This window comes from Pholcus phalangioides, unplaced genomic scaffold (assembly GCF_987345545.1).
Source record: "Pholcus phalangioides strain wild (caught in Gottingen) unplaced genomic scaffold, Ppha-v1.0 ptg000015l_1, whole genome shotgun sequence".
Lineage (NCBI taxonomy): Eukaryota > Metazoa > Arthropoda > Arachnida > Araneae > Pholcidae > Pholcus > Pholcus phalangioides.
The window spans coordinates 88073910-88086544 of record NW_028301608.1 but is presented as its reverse complement, the minus strand read 5'-3'; the positions used below and the strand labels follow the sequence as shown (position 1 = coordinate 88086544).

General features: G+C 38.3%; 2 protein-coding genes across 2 annotated transcripts; both read right to left on the bottom strand.

Annotated features, from left to right (window-relative positions):
• Positions 1 to 5434: 5434 nt before the first annotated feature.
• LOC149076967 (uncharacterized) lies at positions 5435 to 6061 on the bottom strand. The gene has a single exon (XM_089242315.1). It carries the CDS (start codon positions 6059 to 6061, stop codon positions 5435 to 5437), a length of 627 nt encoding a protein of 208 aa, XP_089098441.1.
• A 1204-nt stretch (positions 6062 to 7265) lies between these two features.
• Positions 7266 to 8549, bottom strand: LOC149076966 (uncharacterized). Its single transcript, XM_089242313.1, has one exon. It carries the CDS (start codon positions 8547 to 8549, stop codon positions 7266 to 7268), a length of 1284 nt encoding a protein of 427 aa, XP_089098439.1.
• Between the last annotated feature and the right edge of the window lie 4086 nt (positions 8550 to 12635).

Below are 12635 nucleotides of genomic sequence, written 5' to 3'. Positions count from 1 at the left end.
CGACATGCACAACAGGATGAATCATCACTATTAATATATAGGAAAAATTTAAAAGAAAACAATTTTTTTTTCTCTACTCATATATATAGTGATCACACAGTTAGTTCACCGCTTGTTAATTTAGATATTAACTAAAAAACCAATCAGAAACATTTTAATGACTGCTATAAGACAAACCCATCGTACAACAGTCTATACCATTAATTCCCGTAAATAGTTTAACAATTCATAAAATTCAGACAAATTAGAGTATTTGAATGCAGTATGTGAAAAAGTTATTCTCACGAAGAGGGATTTTTCGGTACAGGAGAAAAGTTCAAATTTTTGTGCATAGAGGGTGCTGCCCGATAGCAAATTACAGAATCATGTTGGAATTTCTTCAGTCTATTCTGTGTCTGAAGCATTTGTAGAGCATCATTTGGCGATTCGTGGTTGAGGTGAAACAACTTCACCAATAGTGCTTTATCCACCAATTTCCGACATCACAATGAAATTCTTATGTAAGCGCCAGTATCAGGAAAATTCAAAAATGAGCTGTTAATCGTAAATCCTGAGATGGCGCCTTCATTTCTCACCCAACTCTACTGATTGGAAATTGCCGTATGGCGATATATGACCGGATTTGGTGTGCGGTAAAGTAGTGGTTGAAATTGCACAAAATAAAAAAAGTCATTTGCAAAAAGCTTTGTGTTGATGTGTAACATCGCCCTCCCTTTATTTTGGTTGTCGAGTTCTATGATATCCTGTACACTGACAAGAATGTTATCAATGTACGGCCATACACTGAGATCACTGCTCGTCTATCGTCTTGAGAGCCATCATGCGAAGTCACGGAGACACAGAGCACACAATTCAGCATCGTCACTAAGACAATGATGGCGCAGTAACATGGCGCTATCAATGTTTGGTGATGTGTACAAACATTGTCGCACATCTCTGAAAATATTCCAGTAAAATCCAGAAACAATCAAATGGCGTATGTTTAAAGCCATGAAAAATCTAGAGCACACTTAAACGTATATATATGAAATTTTATTTGAGATATCACAAAAAGCACACGCTAACTAAATACACAAAGCATCAAGTAAACTATATCACTGAGAATATAGCATGTAGCTCCTGATGAATATCAATATCCATAGGATGACCATACGTCCCGTATTTCCCGAGACAGTCCTGGTATTTGCTGTATTTTTGGCCGTCCCGACTTTTTGGCAAAAGTGTCCCGGTTTTTCCCGTATTTTACACGAAGTCCACTTGAATTTTTATTCTTTATTGAAGTCGAAGATTGAAATTATTTTTCAACTTATAAATTATATTGTGATGATTACGACTATGAATGAGAATATTAATCTCCCACATTTGTCTTGGAGAACGTTTTGTTTTTCGTGGAATTCATTTTAATCCACTGCAATTTGCAGTAATGCTTCATTTTCCGCGATTGTGATTTTCCGTAATTTCAACAATATTTGGCAACCTTGTTCGGATTTGGTGTCATTTTTGGCGATAATTAGTGATGTCCCGTATTTTCCCGTATTTGGAATCCCAATTTTCCGTATTTGTCTCGAGGAAATATGGTCACCCTAAATATCCATATCTTTTTTTTTAACACTGAGATCATGTACACTTCCTAGGAAAAAAAATATATATATAAAATTGATTTTCTGTGTGTGTGTGTGTGTGTGTGTGTGTGTGTGTGTGTTCTCTATACAAATCTACAATTTTAGATCGATCGTCCCCAAATTTTGCATATATACCAAATGGGACCCGACTTGAACGATAGGCTACTTTAAAATTTCGTCAGACCAGGGCAAATGCCCCAAATGGGCAAAAAACTGTCCGGCAACAATGGTTTTTGGGCCTCAACAATCACTTTCCGAACGTTTACTTTGGTTACCGTGGTTCCCTAGCAATGCGTTTCAGACGTGTGTATGCCTTTACAACGGTTTGTCACTTCTTTAATCCTGTTAGTATATGTATGATAGTTTATGCCTTTATAATGGTTTGCCACATTTTCAATATACTCTCAGTAATGAGGCTTTTTGAATAGACGTCATAATCATCATCAGCATCGCTTTGAGGGTGAGGAAAAGGGTGATCCTCATAGAAATTAGTATTAAAATTGCCGATTTAACTGCATAAATACGGAAATTTAGTGGTTGGGGGGGTTTCCTGCCACATCAATAATTTTAAAAATTAAATTGAATTCTCGATTTTTGAAATATTGAATTCACTTGGAGATACGAAGCCCAGAAAATTAAAAATATGAATAATTTGCCGGATCTACTTTTGAGTTGGATATCCATGCAATAACATTGATTTCAACTTTTTATTTATGTCTTCTCAAGCATGAAAATTAATGTCTCCGTATTGTCTTTTGATACTTATTTGCATAAATTCATATAGTTTAGGATGTTTTTAAAATTAGTTATGGGCCCCGTAAAGTGCATCGAAAAAATTCCACAGCTTTAATTAAGCATTTTTGGAAGCTCAAACAGGCAGAAATAGATAACTTGAAGTTCAGGGGTCAGGGGGAGGGAATCGAAATACCTTACACCCATAAAAAAAAGGGGGGGGGCTATTCATTTCTATGTTTCTTTAAATGTAGATTTGTTTCTTTCATAAGTCGCGCAGGACGTCGCCATATTGGTTAACTTAGACACGGTTTGCATGTCCCTCAAAGAAAGAGGGAGACATCGCATGATCCAAAAAGCCTCATTGAAGAAAACCCGGGCAGCGCCGGGTATTGTAGCTAGTAAAATAAATAAAGTCAACATATTTTTCTGTCCCATTTCTGTGCAAGTTTCTAGACGATGTGTTGTTTTCTGTTGTTGTTTAAAAAATGAAGTGTCTGTTCATAACAGAAGCCCCGTGTGTCAACAAGCACACGCGTAGCTCTTCTCTGCGGCCCTTCAATGGAATTTATATTCATCTGTATGTATGGTCTCCATAACCTTACAGCGTACTCCAGTCCAGGACGAACCAAGGCTCGGAAAAGCGGAAGAACGCCTTTAGGAGAACGCGAAGACACCTTTTTGAGAAAGTGGAACGGAATACTCTATTCGAATTTTTGGACACCTCTGAACAGTGTTCAGAAAACCTAAGAATATCGTCAATGAGAATTCCCGAATCCGTGACCCTAGTCGCATCCGGGAAAGTGACACGATTCAACTCCCTATAGAAACGTGGGTTGTTCGAACTAAATTGAAACCTGAAACCTTGATTGGTGGAATCGAGGGGCAAACTATATATTTATACAGTGCATACCCCCTTGGGTCGTGACCCAGCCTATCCGAGACAGTAGTGCAATTTATGCCATATGGTTGGTAAGAGTAAGTTTTGAAATTCCTTAGAATTTAGAATGAAATTCCTTAGAATTCCTTAGAATTTTTTCCTTAGAATTTCAAGTACTTCTCGTGAGAGGGTTTATATCATAGGCGGAGACAGACTTGGAAGTATGGGGGGGGGCACGATCATGATGATTTTAAATCATATAGACACATATACATTAGATCTGCCCACTCCACTTTTGACGCTGGGGGGGGGGGGGGGCAATGCCTCCCATTATCTCCGCCCATGGTTTATATATAATTCCCTAAAATCTTATTTCCACAGATGTGTAGGGAGACTCATCTGAAAAGTAGTTGAATTTTCAGTATAAAATTGGTAGTGACAGTGATTCTACCTACTAAGTTAGAAAAGAATATCATGAAGTTTTCAAAGCTAAATAATACTAATGTAAGATCTATATACATATATACAAATACATCCGAAATTGTATAGCATTGATTATGAAAACTGAAAAGAAAATTATTAGAGTCAAAGTCAAAATTATTAGAGTCACACACAATTTTTTTTTCTTAAAAGGAGTCTTATCGGGGCCAATAGTGGTTAAGACCACTTTAATATTAGAACACTGGAAATTATATTAAAAATTGAACATACAGAAAATTTATACATTTGTACATTACAAAGAAAATTAAGCCACAGAATACAAAATACTTAGCAATGCAAAAACAAGGAAAAAGAAGAGAAATTATATGAAACCACACAACACAAAATTGAGTTTGATCCATTGGGGTCATTCAAGTATTACGTCAGCATCGATGGGGGTGGGGAAAGGGGGGGTTGCATGATGCTTACGTAATCAACCACCCTTTATGAAAACATGAAATATTCTTGATAACATCTTATTCGGTGCGCCAAAAACGGGAAAAAACCTTTCGATAGTTATTGGGCACCTGAACTAACATTCTACCTATTGATAAGTCCCCTACAGAGCCACTTTAATCATCTCTAAATGCTTCACGGATCCTTCAAGTGCTCTGGAAATGTTTCCGAGCCGCTTAAGTGCTCTGGAACTGCGCCACGTATCACTCAAGTGATCCGTAATTATGCCACGCAATCAATAATTACGCAATTATCCATTTATTAATTGTGAAATAAACTATCACAAAATGCGAAATGATTTTTCTCATTGATTTATAATACACTGATATACATAAGCTCACACACATCTGGACACAAAATATATAGGCCTATTATTGAAGGTAAAAAATAAAAATACTTTACACGGGCAGACATTAAACAATGTGAGTTTTTACAAAAGCAATCTATTTAACGTGCATGAATCTCAATTTTCATCTCCTACTTTTTTTGTTTGTTTGATGTAACTGCGTTTATATTTTTGCTCACGGGCTTCGGCTTCAAACAAAATAAGTAAATAATACAGGCCTGTATAATATATATTTATGAGAAATTTATGGATTATTTTATAACGAAATGTTTTTACTAGATATTGTAACATCAATAATTACCACATAGCTATTAATAGTAATACGCGTAAACGTTTTTTTTCCTTCTGAATCTGCACCTGCACTTTGTTAACTGCGTATTACCACGAAGTGACGTTGTAGTTTCAGTTCATTGTCGTGCCCACCTGGAATTTAAGTAAATATATCGAAACGAACCAATCAGAGAAAATCAAAAATTCTTCCAGCGAATGATCGACATAATATTTGTCAAAGACAAGGTGGAACAACATTGCAAAAAATCGAATCCCGATAGCTGGTTGTTGTAAAAATAATTATGAAGAATCATGAGCATATACCTATAATGGTAATAATACATTTCCAAGATAAATGCATCTTACTTGTGTAGGCATATCCTATCTTAGGCATCAAAATGAACTGAAACAAATCTAAATACATCACTGCTGTAATCAAACACGCGTTGCAATTAATTCAAAATGCAACAAACATATGTACAGTCAATTCAAATTAATATCCATTCTGAAAAGCTTAAAAAAAAACATCATTATCATATGCAATGAAATTATGCAGCTAAAATGTACAAATGAAAATACTAAAATATATCCGCTAAAATATGATAAACACAAACACTAGATAAAAAATTACATGAAGTCCATGTCACTTCATTTCTCTTGAAGAGGGAGCAAACAAATTTTTGCTATGGATCGTTTGATTACTCCATTTTTAGTTCGTAAAGTCACAATGCGAACCTTGTGATCTGGACCTGGAATGATTTCTCCGATTCTTCCAAGTAACCAGTTACACGGTGGCACGTTATCCTCCTTGATAATCACCATGGCACCTGGTTGCACATTAAATTTTGAGAAGTGCCACTTATTTCGTTGCTGGAGCGAACTTAGGTAGTCCATCTGCCAACGCTTCCAGATGGTCTGAACAAATCGTGTTGTGAGCTGCCATCGAGATAGTCGGTTATCACCAAGGTGGCACAGGTCAGGCTCAACAACGGTGTTAAGCGATCGTCCAATCAAAAAGTGAGCTGGTGTTAGGACATCAAAGTCATTGATGTCTGGCGATAGAGGTGTAAGTGGTCTGGAGTTCAAAATTCCTTCAATTTGGGTCATAACAGTCTGGAACTCTTCCAAGGTGAGTTTGGAAGACCCAACAGTTCTTTTGAAATGGTGCTTGAAGGACTTGACACCAGTTTCCCACAAGCCTCCAAAATTTGGAGCTCTTGGAGGTAGGAAATTCCATGTGATTTTCTCGAAGGCAAAAATTAGCCACAGATTCATCAGGTTTCACAACCATCTGATGAAGACGTTTCAACTCTGTGTTGGCACCGACGAAATTAGTGCCTTTGTCGCTGAATAATGATGAGCATTTTCCACGTCTAGCAAAAAACCTCTTTAGACATGCAATAAATGCGTCTGCTGTCAAATCTGACACGAATTCTAGGTGGATTGCTTTAGTCACGTAACACACGAATAAAGCAACATAGATTTTACGCAATTGACCCCTTCTCTGACCCTTGAATTTTACGTAGAATGGGCCACAAAAATCTACTCCCCAAACGTTGAATGGAAAAGTTCTGTTTACTCTTTCCTTAGGCAAGTTGCCCATTATTTGCTCAAGAGTGGTCGGTTGTGCACGGAAGCATGTTACACACTCATGAACTATTTTTCTTACAAGGTTTCTTGCACCAACAACCGAAAACGTTTTTCGAACGAGATGCAGTAAGGTTTGAGAACCTACATGCAAGTGTTTACGGTGATAGTATTCGAAAATCAGTCTCGTTAGTCGGTGTTTGACTGGTAGAATTATCTGGTGTTTTTGATTGTGTGAAATGTCTGCTTCATTTATGCGACCACCAACGCGAAGCAATCCTTTCTGATCGATGAAAGGATTAAGATTTTTCAATTTGCTTTTAGTGGAGACTTGAGCCCCTTGCTTCAAGTTCCTCAATTCCTCACCGAATTCTCTTTGAACTGTCTGAATTATTTTTATTCTTGCCACGTCAAGTTCTTGGGCAGTGAGTAGACCTGATTTTTTGTCTGTCTTAGATCTCGCATTAGAACAAAATCTAAGCACGTAAGCAACTATTTTAATGGTGGCTGTGTATCTGCTGGCTTTCGTTATTATGGGTGTTATAACATCATCAACACTTGCTACCAATGAATGTTCAACGGATTTCTTGAATTCACTAGCAAATGTCTCATCCTCTGCTGCCAACGTAGGCGGATCCAAATCAAAACTAAGTTCTGATCTCAAATAATCAGGACCGCTCCACCACAATTCGTTGTAAATTAGTTTTCAGGAGGCAAGCCACGTGACACCAGATCTGCTGGATTGTCTTCGGATCTAACGTGGCACCACTTATACCCACTAGTTATTTCCTGAATAACTGCCACTCTATTGGCTACAAAAGTTTTCAACAAATGAGGTGAGGTGTTTATCCATGTCAGAACAATTTTTGAATCTGACCACAAAATAATTTTCTTAAGGTCTAATCTTAGATTCTACGACTTTACTGATCAACTTGGACAGCAGCACTGCTGCACACAATTCCAAACGAGGTATAGTAGTCACCTTGAGTGGAGCCACTCTTGACTTACTACACAAAAGCTTAACATTGTACACATTTGCAGAAAGACACCGCACGTAAACTGCTGCGTCATAAGCCTCAGAAGAAGCATCGGCGAATCCATGTATTTCAATTGATCGACCTTCACCAGATAAGCAATAACGATCAATGCATACATCATTAACAACATGCAGGGCAGTAATAAACTTGCACCATTCGGTTGCTTCCTTTTTTGGAAGCGTATTATTCCAGTCCAATTTCAACAGCCACAAACGCTGCATGAACATTTTTGCCTTAACTATGATAGGCCCTAGCAATCTCAATGGGTCAAACAGTCTCGCTATATCCGAGAGAACGGTGCGTTTGGTGTAATCGGAAGATAGGTTTGAGCTTACCTTGAACGTGAAATAGTCCTTTTGGGGATTCCAAGCCAAGCCCAATGTTTTCACAGTGACATTGTCCTTGGCATCAAAACTGTATCCATTCTCGCCATGGTTGACTGCGTTTAGCAGTGTCGAATTGGAACACCACTTGTGAAGTGTCATTCCACAAGTTTTGAGCATCTGTATCAATTGACGCTGAAGCTCTAGAGCGTCATGTAGCTCATGTGCACCAGACAAGATGTCATCCACATAAAAGTCCGAGAGTGCAATCTTGGACGCATAAGGAAACCAAGATTGTTCGTCTAGCGCAAGCTGTTTCAGCACACGTGTAGCTAAATACGGAGCACAAGCTGTACCGTAGGTGACTGTGAATAACCTAAACACCTTAACAGGAACGTTCAGATTTTCTTTCCACACGATTCTCTGCAAATCACAATGGCCGGATTCAACCAGAATTTGCCGATACATGTTTACAATGTCGGCGGTGAAAGCATATCTATGTTGACGAAATCTCATCATAATTGAGAATAAATCCTGTTGAATAGTTCCACCATTCATGAGCAAATGGTTAAGAGACACCCCTGAAGAAGGGACGGCGGATGCATCAAAGACAACGCGAAGTTTTGTACTCGCACTATCAGGTCGGTGAACGTCATGATGTGGCATATAGTAGGTGGTGTGATCAACTGCAACAGATGTGAGTTCTTCCATGTGTCCCAAATCCTCATACTTCTTCATGAAGGACACGTAAAGCTTTTTCGTATCTCCATCCTTGTCTAGTCGTTTGCACGTTGTGTTCAATCTTCTACTAGCCATGGCCAAAGAATCTCCCAATTGTGTTTCATCTGATTTAAGAGGTAGTTGCACTACATATCTACCTGCCTCATTTCTGGAATGAGTCTCACAAAAATGCTTTTCACAAAGAAATGCCTCAGTACTTTCAATAAGCTTGTTTTCGTTTACGGATTCTAAGTCCCAGAATCTTTTCAAGGTGTTATCTAAATGTTCTAATTCATTCGATAAGTGACAATATCACACATTACTTTCGGTTTGGTTTTGAACAGCACCGCAAACTATCCAACCAAAAACAGTTTCTTGCAACGATAATTTAGATGTGGTAATCCGATGTTCTCATAAAATCTCAAAAAATATTTCGGCACCCAATAAAATGTCGATTCTATTCGGAACATTAAAGTCGGGATCTGCTAGCCGTATATTCTCTGGAGGGGAAACTTCAGATTTATTGATATATCTGGAAGGACTGAAACCCATTACTTTCGGAACTATTAGCAACTCCAATGAGCGCCTAAACTTGTCATCTGAAGATGAAATTACCACATGCAGTTTTTGGTTTATGTTTACTGGTAAGCCGCTCAACCCAGACACAGCGACGAAAGTTTTATTTCTTTTCAGCCCAAGTCTCTTCGCGCATTCGGTAGTGACAAAGCTTGACTACGATGCACTATCCAACAGCGCTCTACATGGTTGTAAACGACCTCGTGAATCCCTCGCGTATACCACTGCTGTAGCCAGAAGAACGTAGTTATTCGTCACTTGTCGAGGAGTGCTGTTTATGAGGGTCGATGTGTGACTGACTTCCCCCACCTCATCGGATTGTTTATCAGCAAGCGGGAGTACGTTTGATGCTTGCGGAGGCCACTTTCCTTCTTTTTTTGATTTCTTTTAACTCGATGAAGGAGGGTGTGATGTTTGTAACCACAGATGTTACAGCCCTTGGACATACATTCATTTACTGTATGGGAGTCATTTAAACAATTGAAACGTAGGTGTTTCTTTTTCACTATATTTTGCCTCTCATTAATGCTTAGCCTATGAAACTCCAAACAATTATAGATGGAGTGTTCTATTTTGCATACAGGACATGATTTCCCGAAGTTAGAGGATTTTACAGCAAAGGTCATCGATTTATTTATAGGTGAATTGCGAGGCTCACGGACGGGAATAGTTCGCGTGACACCTTCCAAAAACTGACATCTGCTTTCCAAAAATGAAATCAAACTGTCCCAACTAGGAATTTCTGTAGATTCTAGGGTCATTTTCCAGTTTTTGTACATCGGAAAGGTTAATATTTTCGGTGATCAGAGAATTGAATTGATTTTTGAACAAGGTCCACTCTTCATATTTACCACTAAATTGTGGCAGGGGAATTTCTGGCAGTTTTACGTTTTGCTTAGAAGTATTAGTTTCGATTTTACTGGGAACGAAACTCAACAAACTCAAACGGATTTCAATGTCCTCTAATTTTTCTTCAATTTCACAGAGCTCTACATTTAGAACTTCGAATTCATCATCTTTTAACACTTCATAATATTTCAATTTCAACTCTTCAAAACTGTTTTTTGTCGTGTTTAATGTTTCTTTTCTGCATTTAATTACTGCCTCACTAGCACTTTCATTATCTGACAAGAATTTATCAAGTCTGGTGATTTGGACCTTGACGTTGCCCTTACGTCGACTCAACACAGTTAAATTCGCCATCGTGCGAATCGAAATATGAATTTGGTGAAATTCTACTTACAGATTCTTGTGTAGAAAAGTTGAGTATCCAAAGTATCCAAAGTTGAGCTGATTCACTAATCAACTATCAATCTATAGGTTCACTGGTGCTCCGGCTCGACGGACCAACAAACATGGTCACTACCATGAACTCAAACACACACCTGTGTTTTTAAACACAACAAATTTTAATTCTGTGAGAAGGGTGATTCAATAATGCGTGACTGAAAAACGCTGGGGGATTACATAAGACAACCTCCCACTGGAGGGTTGTTACATACACTGTTACACATTTCTCCCCTTCGAGAGGGAGAGAGACATAATAATAATAAGAAATACACAAGAAAAGAAAAGCGAAAGTTGACATCAACTCCATCTTGTGTTGAGAGCAAAAGATAAAAAGTTAGGCGTTTCCAGTAACTAACGAAAATTAAATGCTAAATCAATTTTAATTTCATCTCATCGATTCGGATACAGTGACGACAGACTGAATGAGATCCATATTATTTTTTGTAAGACATTCCACCACCCAAATCTTGTTGCAATTTCGAGGACATCCATTGGCCCGTCGAAATCTCTTGCAGTCTTCGTGCTTCTCGGGATGCAATCTTATTTACCCTATTGGAAATAGACGTATATTTTAATGCTGATATAGTTCGCGTCTCAAAAGTTTAAACACAAGATGATAATGCCGGTGAAATCAAAAACACAAGTTTTGAATGACATTCAGCGGTATGTAATTGAAGTGCAATCCAAATCGAATAAATTAAATGCATTTAATTGAACCTAACACTTGGTAATCAGTTGAAATGATATATTTTTCTCTTTTTGATGGGGAATCACTATCTCAAAGGTTTAAGTACTTTATACAAATTTCAAAGAAGGCGTGTTGTGTCGACTGAAATGGCATTTTTTCAGGGCGGCATGAACTAGGGGGGGGGGAGAGGGGAGTTTTTGATAATGGAATCAAAACGCTGAAGTGATCGGAGTTCACGAGAGAGCATATTTCTAGAATATTCAAATTCGAAGGAAAGACGGTTGGACAAATTTCTAATGTTTTCAACCGATCAAACCATGGTATATGGCCGTATTCACCGAGAGCGTTTAAACTACAATCGCAGGTAAAAGGATTAGCGATCGACGTGATTGGTTAAAATCCTCAATTTAACCAATCCGGTTTTGATGAAAAACCGATACCCAAAAGGTCACTTGCAACCATGGTGATATACGGGGGCGGGACGTGGGGGGTTGCATCATTCCCCCCCCCCCCCAGCGTCAAAGGTGGAGTCGACTGATCTAATGTGTATTTGTATATATGAATTGACGTTGACATCATCATCATCATCGTGCCCCCCCCCCCCCCCCTCCAGACATCCCGGTCTATCTCCTCCTATGCTTGCAACAAATATTCTGGCTGATAGGCTGGTCCAGAAAATGGTGACAACTCAAAACATGTTATTGCGCAAAGTGAAAGATGCGAAAAATAATCTGCGTCCAAATATGTGTAAAGACACAGTGCACTGACACGCAATGGAAATTATATTTATACCATGTATAAAACAACGTCACAAAAGATTTCATTGAAGTGGGGCCAGAAAGAGCAGGACTTAAGGGCACAAATGGGTGAAATGTAATTGCCATGACGGCTGGAACACTTACTGGTATGAATTTAAGGAAGAGCCAAGGACTGTCTAGAGTCAATGAAAAGTTTGATACTTTCAGAATTGATATGTCTCAAACCAAAAATCCGCGAGATTCAAGATCCTGACAAGTTGAACCATTTCACAGATACGTACGTGGATCTGATTCAGAGCTACTGAGAGAAGTTTCTGGGATACAGGGAGAACCACAAAGTTAATCAGCATTCCTGGTTGAATCAAGATTTAAATATTAAGAAACTAGTAAAAGCCTTTGAGCGAAAGCTGAAATCTGCACTTAGACATGGGATGGATGTTCAGCAACGCCGGGAAAAATATAAGGCAGCTATTACACAGTACAATAAACTCATCAGATACACAAAAGCCAAATACTGGACAAAAATATTGTGAAGAACAGACAGAAGCATTTGGTAAAGCTTACAAAGCTACTTTAAAAAAGAGAAGATTCACCACGCAAATCATTCTGCAAAACATTTCGGGAACTAATATTTCCATTGATCAAGCTGTAGAAGTGCAATTGAAACAATTATTTCCCTGCAATGAGGGAGAAGAGATGTAATAAACTCCTCTGTCAATTGCACAAACATGTCAGATCATCGCTGAAATGTAGAAAATTCTTCACGAAACTTAATCCTAGAAAAGCACCAGGGATCGACTTCTTCACTAATCTAGTAATCAAAACGGTATACCAAGCTTGCCCTTTACTAACTAGGGACTTTTTGAATAA